Source organism: Austrofundulus limnaeus, unplaced genomic scaffold (assembly GCF_001266775.1).
Source record: "Austrofundulus limnaeus strain Quisiro unplaced genomic scaffold, Austrofundulus_limnaeus-1.0 Scaffold37, whole genome shotgun sequence".
In the NCBI taxonomy this organism is placed as follows: domain Eukaryota; kingdom Metazoa; phylum Chordata; class Actinopteri; order Cyprinodontiformes; family Rivulidae; genus Austrofundulus; species Austrofundulus limnaeus.
Window position 1 is genome coordinate 2,698,099 of NW_013952439.1, and position 9,813 is coordinate 2,707,911.

General features: G+C 37.9%; 1 protein-coding gene across 2 annotated transcripts; it reads right to left on the reverse strand.

The window, feature by feature from the left end:
• Positions 1-3,024: 3,024 nt before the first annotated feature.
• LOC106516453 (T-box transcription factor TBX3) lies at positions 3,025-9,202 on the reverse strand. 2 transcript variants are annotated; one of them, XR_001310105.1, is made up of 8 exons: positions 8,649-9,202; positions 8,216-8,483; positions 7,751-7,897; positions 7,595-7,671; positions 7,372-7,514; positions 5,983-6,246; positions 5,744-5,899; positions 3,363-3,449 (listed from the first exon to the last, which is right to left on the reverse strand). XR_001310105.1 is itself a non-coding variant. In XM_014006828.1 (7 exons), exons 1-7 carry the CDS (start codon positions 8,972-8,974, stop codon positions 3,048-3,050), a joined length of 1,866 nt encoding a protein of 621 aa, XP_013862282.1. In that variant the 5' UTR covers positions 8,975-9,201; the 3' UTR covers positions 3,025-3,047. The 2 variants fall into 2 exon arrangements, 1 of the variants encoding a protein (XP_013862282.1); XM_014006828.1 differs by having other exon boundaries at positions 3,025-3,449; positions 5,744-6,246; positions 8,649-9,201.
• Positions 9,203-9,813: the final 611 nt, after the last annotated feature.

Below are 9,813 nucleotides of genomic sequence, written 5' to 3' on the forward strand. Positions count from 1 at the left end.
CCAGGTTACTCCGGGACGATGACCTCCGACTGTGACTTCCGGTATAGAAATACGTCACATAGAAGCAACACTACACCAAGGCGCAGTCTGTAGTTTTTTTTTATTACTGATAGAATTAAAATAAAACTATATCACATGTAAGGTAATGAATCATTGTAATGTTGAAATTATGTAAGTTTGTCGCTTTCAACAAGTGGATAATCTTATCATGTACAAAATAAATCAACACGCATCTTTGCCCAATTCTCATTGCATTACAAACATGTTTTGTTTTTAGTATTTTATAAATATATATTTATATGTTTCAGTTCTTTTTGATTTACATATAGGTGAATGAATTATTATAGAGCATCTCTTTTAATTTTAGTAAACATCAACCAAAATAATAAGAAAACATGCTCCGTTTTCCAACTATGATGAAAATATTGTAATGTTTTTGTTTTGTTTTGTTTGTTTGTTTGTTTGTTTATTTGTTTGTTTGTTTTCTATAGCCTATTATAAAAACAATGGGCTTTTATTTGACTTCATCTGAATTCTCTCGATTAAATTAGATTAGAAATTAGTTTCATACCTGGGAATTTAGCTTCCTTCACTAAGCTTCTGTTTTGTGTAGATCTAGGAAGGCTTCTTTCGAGGAGGACCAATCAAATCCCGAGTCAGCCGGTGGGCGGAGTTTAAGTGCGCAGGACACACGTGTCTAAAACACCGGTGGTTATATTTACATGTGTTTGGAGCGAAACGCGTCTTTGCTTCTCTTTGCTGGGATGAAAAAAATATTTTTGATCAAACACACACGTTTAGCTTTTTATGTTTATATAAGTTTTTTTTTTGTTAATCGTCATTTTGCGCAACATTATTCAAGTGTGGTGTGTTTGTTTCTCTGTAACTATAAAATGTATTTGCAAGTTTTGACCACTAGATGATGACAGAGGCCTTTAGATGGCTCTCGTCAGATTCAGATTTTCTCTCTGCTTTGGTTAATAACTGTAATAATTTTATGAGGTAACATCATAAAGTGCTTTTTAATTTTTGTTTAGACCTCACAAAATACTTAAAAATGTTTACTGCTAACTCATTTCTCCAAATCTGTTTATATTAATAGATCCAAAATCTATATATCCTGCATTAGTGAGTGCATGAGATCATGTGGAGCTAACAAAACAGCAGAGATGAGACCCTGAGGTTCACAAAGAGGGCACAAGACTCTCCATAATATGAGATATTTTCTGTAAACACTCYACCAGACCATTTTTACTTAATTTTCCTTCCTTCACTCTATAAATACTCAAAATTTGTTTGATGGAGTGAGGGTTTTTGTGTTTCTCCAATCATCAAAGTTGCTAACCTATAGTGATATAATAATGCAAACTGTGTCAGAATATTAGATGCAGTTGCACAATTATTAATTCCCATGCTTTGGGACCACCTAATGTCTGATTGTCCCCACTACCCAAATGCTATAGTGTTCAAGTGGGTTTTTACAGTAAATCTTCTCTTCTGAAAGTGTGTAAACCCTGTCTCTTTATAGGCCAAACAGACTCAACATTTAAACTCAAATATGAAATGTTTACCGTTGATTAAAGTGACACCTTCATGTGGAATAAACCTAAACACTTTGTTGGTTAAGTCAAAATGGGTACGATTCGAGATTTATGTGATTGGGAATTGTAATAGCAGCTAAGACTAACATCTTATTAATGGTGGCCCAATCGTATTAAAATAATAAGCTACTCTCTTGTGAATAGACAATTGTTTAATTCCAACTTATAAAGTCTAACTGAACAGCTGAGCACCATATTTGATAAGCAGCACAAATCAATAATGCACTTATCAAGGCAGATGAGGGCAAAGGATGGTGTGTGTGTATTCTGACCACTGTTAACACTTGTCTAGAAAAAACTAATCTAATCCATGGAGCCATAAACTGCAGGATTTATAGGATCTGGAGTCTAGGTGATACCCCACGTCACCCTCTGAGGTCATGTTTCCATGAGGTAACAATGGTAGTAAGTACAGTATGTYCGTGTGTACTTGTMRATACCTGTTTTGTTAGCTTTTTAGYATTTTTTTCTGGTGCAATCAACTTGTCAGAACTAGTAGTTCTCCTTATTGGGACCAAAGCCAGGTCCTAATACAATGGGGGACATCGTGTGTCTGTGTGTGTACACAGCAGTTTGCATGTGAGCATTTAGTAAATCCATAGTAATGCCTGATTTAACAACTATTTGGAAGCATTCTGAAGTCCCAATGTACTTAAAAATTGTAATAAAAACTGATTAAGATGCTGTCGAAAACTAATTCATTCAAATTAAGACATTCAGTTTAAGGACTATTGTTTGTATTAAAATGCATTTGTGTGTCAAACCCTCACAGTGACAAAATAGTCATTTAATACAAAGCTCAGCTAAACACACTGACTCTGCCAAAAGTTCACAAGGAAGTCCACAAAAGAAAGATAGATTAATTAATATAACTTAACTTAAATGATTTGGCCTAACATCCAYACACTTTCTGATCTGGGTTGGAGAGCTGACTCTGACTCCTGAATCCTTTTAAACTCTTAAGAAATAAAAACAAGTTTGCACATTGATCTAATCAGTCTTAAACGGTCTGGATCTGCAAGAGGAGTCACACTATGTGCATGTTAACACAAATATGTTGTGTGTGTATATACACACTGCATGAGATTAAGTTTAACAATATTTTCAAGGTTTAACTAAATCAACTAAAATTAAGAAATTTATCCACTTAAGGAAATATTTGTTTAAAACTTGCATGAAAAGTGCATGCCTGCGACATGCATTCCTTCACTWTACATTTGATACAAATGGTTGGAATTAAAATAATAATGATTTTAATCTGATTTTATTGCCTTTAAATGACTGTATCTTAAATTTAAGGTTTAAATCACCATCAAATCAGTTTAGTTAAATTTTGAAATTGAATGATGTTTTAACTTCCAGGGAAACAAAATGTTCAAGCTGATTTTATCACATTCTGACAGATAAAAAAAGACACAACAAATCCAGGTTTTTATCATATTTATTTTAGATGTTTGTCGTGTGCAGCTTCATAAATTTACGGTTGTAATGCAGTTCATCAACAGAAACCCTGGCCAGGGGTGGAACAYTCCTCTGCATGGCCCTTCCTTCATAGCCGTGACTGTCAGATGTTAAAGTTAAGCCTGGGCCTCCAGGTTTGGACAGTTCAAGCTGTGAATGTGACCTACCAGGCAGGCAGCGGGCTACCAGGTTTTGACGGGAGGTGAAAGACGAAGGGGTCTGATATGGACTGAATCGCAACCAAGGTTGAGAGTTACTGTGATGATGGGTTCTGGTGTGAGATCGCATGTTGGAGCAGGTGGGAGGAGCTGAAGCCATTTCACCTGGTGGTGCTGTGAAGTGGTAAGGATATGACACCACCCCTCCGAAAGGTGACAGCAAGAATCCCTGTTTGAGAAAAATAAATTTGCTATTTAAGTTATTATAGTTTTCAAACTCACAAATTGAATAAAAAGAAGATAGGAGAAAACACTCAACTTTTTTTTAGATATATTTGTTGTTAGGTTTCGTCAATAAAATTGGGAAAGACTGTCTTTAAACTGTGAAGCACAACTTTGTGAGGCTTCACTGTATTATTTGATTTGATTTGATTTGATTTTAATTGATGGAATTGTGACTAGTCCACATCATTTTTCTGCAACAGAGTTTTGAAAATACTAAAGGAGTTCTCAAGAGGCCAAATTTCCACCATCTAAATCAGCATCAAATTTTCCTTGCAGGTAACTGCACCATGTTATTTAGTTGCTTTTGCTTGAGATAAGTGTTTACATTGTCACTATTTCTAAGTCAAACAATTATTGCAAACAAATGCACAGAGGCTGTATCTTGGTGTAGATCAGCTAGGACTCACAGTTCCTCTGGTCTAATTGTAAAACTACAAATAGTCTATAAAAAATGAGTATTTGTCAAAGTAAAGATAATGCACCAGACTTCTGTCAGACCATGTTGTTTGTGCAGCAACATGGACATGTTTAATAAAAAAAAGACAACAAAAGGTGCTTTTGGACCACAAGGTACCATCACAGACCTTATACCCATTTGAGCAAGTCTTTCACTCATGCAACTCATACCGTTTGTAATTACTTTTTACTGTATACATTTTTGTGATTTCTTCAGAGTTGCTCAAGAAGAATCATTGAGTGATATAAAGGGGTGATTTGTCCTGTCATAAATGTAGGTTCACTGGCCAAGCAAACTGACTATTGGTCTTATATTTGCACAACTGAAACACCAAGTTTCAATTTAACCAATGTTAAGAGCTACGTAGCTGATGTCTATTATGGCATACTCATGTTTAAATGTGGGAAGATCAAAATAGATTCATGTATCATGAGTCCTGGCCCCATAATGTCTGGCTGGTGGWAGTGTTCTTTCAAACTTGGCTTTTAAATTTAAAGCAAAAAGCCACAACAGCTTAGCTAAGGAGTTGTCTATTGCTGCTGTTGATGATGGTGACCCCACCATTGACTGAGTGTCGCACAATCACAGTGTTCCCACTAGCTCTTATAAAACTCAGAGTCCTGATAACTGTTTGGTTTGAAAGCACCAATAAACAACTGTTTCATGCAAAGGTAATGAGGTAAATATTTTTGTTTTACTATTGTTTAWCAAGGCAAATCCCATTGAGATCATAGATCTCTTTTTCAAGAGAGGCCTGGGCCTGAATTCAATCTATTGTACATGGTTTTAAGAAAACTAGAGTACCCAGCGAAAACTCAGACAAGCACAAAAACATGCAATATCCACACAGAAGGAGGGCCCTAACTGGGGATCAGACCCAGGACCTTGTTGCTGTGTGGCATTGGTGCTAAKCACTGAGCCGTTGTYTTGCCTTAATATAGTCTTTGCTCAAACTGAGCCAAATGTAAAGGAGCTCTTGCTTGGATCATGATCTGATTTATTGAWATCTTAAGAATTTCTTCTGGTTCCTATAAACGAAGTTAAATCAGATTTGTGATAATGTTAATAAGACACAACATATAACTATTCCCCACAACCCTACAAGTACTAAATATTTACGGTTTAAACTTTTTACAAAGCAAAAAAAAAAAAAAAAACCTATTAGGAAATAACAGCACATCAGTGAGAGTTTTTTTTTTCCTTCTCTAAACGAGAAAAAAGAACTTCATTAGTACACTTACTGGATTAAAAGTACTGAAATGTAATAAACAGACAACATAAGAGTGCRGTAAAGTAATATCATGCATTAAATGGTTTAGGTGAAATGTTTTTCAAAGTYCAATAAGGGAGGTTAAAGTTCCAAATTTTCAGTCTTACAAAATCATTAACTGAATTAACAGGTTAGTGATTGTTAAAGATATAAATATGAGCAATCTGATCAGGTTTGACAAAAAATGATTTAACTGAAAAAAGAGGAAACGAACAGGTAAAACTTTTTTTGATGGTTCACTTTTCATTTTGTCATTTTCTTGTCGAAATAAAACTGTACTGATTTCTTAGAAGATCACAAACTTTGGGGTGACTGGTGGCCACTGTAACGCGTAGCTGCACCTCAAATACGTTCAGTTGACATAGATAGGTAATAACAAGAAATTAGTGTGGGTTTTGAGATATTTATYAGAATGATTTAATAGCTTTACCAGTATAGAAAAGACAATCCAAAAATCTCGATGGAAGAGTTCTGTTCTGTGGCACTTAGAACAGCTGAGAGTGAAACATACCTGAGAAACCAGTGAGTGATGAATCGGAGCTGAAAAGGTGATTCCTTGAGGCAACAAGCCATGGTTTTCAAAGTCCCTCGCTCCAGGCAAAGACATAAATCCAGGTCCTGCACCGACAGTGTAAAACCCCCTCGGTTTTCCTGTCATCTGTCCTGACTGAAATAACAAAGGTGCCCCAGCCCTGATTAAATGTTGGGGATGAACTCCAGAGAAATCCAAAGTCAGACAGTGATTCTCACTGAGGGATGATGAGTGCAACGCCACAGGCAGGGTTTCTGCAGAGTTCAGCTCCATGGGGTAGCTGTCATCCAATGTTCGTTGCATTGTTCTCTCTTTTTRTCCATCCTGATTGTTGGTCCTCTCACTAGGGTCAGACTTGTTTTGTAATATGTCCTTGTTCCTCTGACTCATGGTGAAAGTATGAGAAGACCTGAAACGGCTGGCTTCAAAAGTGTTTTCTTCTTGTGGATCAGCATCTGAATCACTTCCGATACTGTTTTCCTCTGTTAGAAAAAAAAGTTCTTAAAATGTTATAAAAATATAGTACTTTTTCTGGTTTGTTGGTATTATGAGGGTTTCCACAAGTTATTTCAAGTTATTTGTTTACTTTCAGATTCAACATATCTGGAAAGCTAAGTTTGATATCAGGATTACCTGTTTTGCATTTGATCTATACTTTGTAAGAAATGAAGCAAAATTGACATCACTTTTTATATTTCTAAGCTACAATAAGTTTTGTTGTGCAAATTGCAGGTTGCTAACTTTTAAACCTAACAGGAATTATTGGAAATGAACGTGTCAGTAAAATCTAAATATCAAAGTTTGTCTGTGGCTGGAGTTTTGGTCTAAGTTGAACAAACAATGGACCTCATGCAAGAACATGTTCGTATTCTTATCCTAAATTTCTCTTACGTTTGTTCGTATGAAGGGTTCGTACAAACATGTCACGTTAGATTCAACAAACTCTTCTATCTTCAGGAAAAGTGTCTAAATGAGCTGCGTAAACGGATAAARGCGTATCAGGTGCTCACGAGGAGAGGTGATTAGCATAATCTACCACCCCAAAAACACCATYTAAGGATAGACGTTTCCTGGCACACGTACCAGGAAGTGTCCATTCATAAATTACATTGCAAAGTGAAAAAGAAGAACTTTACGCATTCAGAGTTTGAAGTCCTGCTCTCAGAGATCCAGAAAAAAAATGCAATTTTTAGCAGCGTCAGACCTGCTAAAGCCAAGGAATTAAATGATGACTGCTGTTTATGTCGTGTTTCCTGTTAGTTGTACAGTCACAGGAATAACAATCTAAATCATATTCATCTCTCTCTAGTCCTGCTCTGGTTTTTCTTTGTTCATATATTTTAAATGTAAGTGTAATCAACTGTGTTACATAGTTTTCATTTATTCAGAGGACGAGCGGTCATGTATCTGAAAAAAATCTTACAATATGAGAAAATTGGTGAATGCCACAAATTCTCCTAAATCATTCGTACGCACAACTCAAGAACAAATCTGTTTGTAAGAACCATTCTTGATTGAGGCCCGACATTCTTGAAAAATAATTGGGCCTCATGTACTGTATGTAGGAGCAAAACTGATAACATGCAGCCAACTCTTAACTAACCTACCGTGACATGTGGGAGTGGACACCACAGGAGAATAAAAAGGCTCGCTGGTACTGGGTTGTTCACAAGACTCATCAGAATCACCACAGTCCTGATCTGCTTCACTATGGCTCTCGTGCAGCAAAGAATCACCAAGCTGTTTATTCCTATAGATCATAAACTTCATTTTAACAAACATGCAGGAACTGCGTGCAGGRTAGTTAAGGTCAGAAAGTTTCATAAGTACCTCTTTTCTCGTCTCCCYTTTCCAGTGTCTCTYAATCCTTTGGCAAAGGGGTTGTTGTCAATTTTTAGCTGTGTTATCTCGAGGAAGGAGGAGGAAAATTATGCAAGGGAACTCTTTGAACAGTGATGCTGTTCTGAGGAGGAGAATCTGTTTTACCTTTTCATTCTGATAGGCAGTGACAGCAATGAACTCGGTTTCGGGAAAAACGTAAGTCCTGAAGGTGCTGTAGGGAAGCTTCATTATGTCGTTGGCTTTCACCACATGAAACCTGGGTTGATACTTGTGCATGGAGTTCAAAATAGTCTGCAAAGTTCACAACAACAATATATTTTATGGGCAGAGCTAGACATTTTTGCTTGGGATTTTTGCTTGACCACGATGGTGGCCAAGGTGTTTTTTTAGGGGGGCACATACAAATAAATACAACTACTTTGCATTTGAAAATACAAGATGGCCTCTGGTCTTTTACAAGTGGCCAATGAGATACCATGGGTGACAAGTGCCACCCTGGCCACCCCACTGGCTCAGTCCCTGCTCATTCATTAGCAACCAAAATATGAACAAAAAGTTTTTCCAGCTTTGTCATTAAAATTATGAACACAAACACCAAGAGCTACTTACAAATCCATGTTTATCTGATATATTATTGGTGAGTTTGAGTTTATGGAAGGCGACAGGCTTGCTCATCCACTGCTCTCCTTTGGACGGGCTGTCGGGGTGGATGTACATGCGCTTTGGCATCTCTGGGTCCGCTTTTCCGGCCACCGTCCAGCGGGAGTTGTGGAACTTGTAGCGGCAGTCATCAACAGCGACAATGTCCATCAGCAGGATGTATTTAGCCGTTTCATTCAGGCCCTCCACAAGCACTTTGAAAGGCGGGAACATCCTCCTGTAGCAGACAAGTGGATGATTTAAAAAATAGGGAAGTGAAATGGCGTTTTCCCCACAAACATAAAAAAAATGTTTACATAAATATAAGGTGCCAAAAGGGGTTATTTATCAGTTTGATCGGAAATATGTTAATATATACAAGTAAAGAGGAAATGTCTCTTACCTGCCTGATTTCGTGATAACCATCTCAGTACCCATTTTGTGAAACTCYCTCCACAAGTCCTTTGACTCCAGAGTAACTTTCGGCTCGTCATCCTGCTGTTCTTCAGACTGCAGGCTCTTCAAAAACCCGGGACGCACCGGCTGGGCACGGAGTTCCAGAGCCGCGCGCAGCCGCGCGTCACAGGCGAGCGTCTCCGACAGAGGCGCAGAGCTCGAGGCGGGCCCCGGGAGAGGCAAGGCTGGGTGAAAAGAAGGCTGAGCGCTGAAKTGGAAGGCTGGCAAGGGGAATGCGTCTGTTCTGCGAGCCTGGAAAAAATGGTAAGCCATGAGACCCGCTGCGGTGACCCCGGATCTCTCATCGGAGCTTTGGAACAAACGATGGAGTCTCAGTTAGAACGCTTCCTTTAAGAGCAACCKGATTCTTTGTTTGGTGAGAGTTTAGCCAAGAAGACAGAAGTTTCCTCATTTCTGAAGGCGGGGGCGCGCACAGGTCGGACCATCACAAAGAGAGAGCGGTGCGCCATGGCTCCGTGCGTAAAAGTTGCTTAAAGAGAACTGTGCTCACAACACGCACACGAGACAAAACGCATCTACAGAACGTCACAGTATGTAGCAGATAATGAGAAGGGGGCGTGGTTTCAGCTCTTAAAAAATGAGCAATTTGAGTGCGCCTTTTCAATGTGTGCGTTCATGTGTCTGTTACCAAAACATCTGATGAACTAGACAAAATTTAAAGAAACGTTTGGGAAACAATCATTAGATGGACACATCAAGAATCTTTTGAAGTCAACCCAAAATTACTGCCACAGACAACTGGCTTTAGGAAAACCATAAATGAGTGTAATTTTGCACATATTGGAATATAATTTGTTGTGGTAGTAGCTTAGACTCATWCCCAACACACTTTCTGAAAACTAACAGGTTCCTTTGCACGATATCCTAAATAAATTTAAATAACTCTTTGGAGTCCACTTAGTCTGTTGGATTTAAATCAAACTGTCAGAAAGATTTTATTTGACAAATTAATAACTTTTTGAGTCAACTCAAGATGGCCACCACAGCCATTTGCCAAATAAACTCTGTATGGTCATAATATAGTCAATTTTACATTTATTGAGCTGAAATTTGCCTTGYCATGCTTTAATCTCATAAGATTAAGGTTTTGG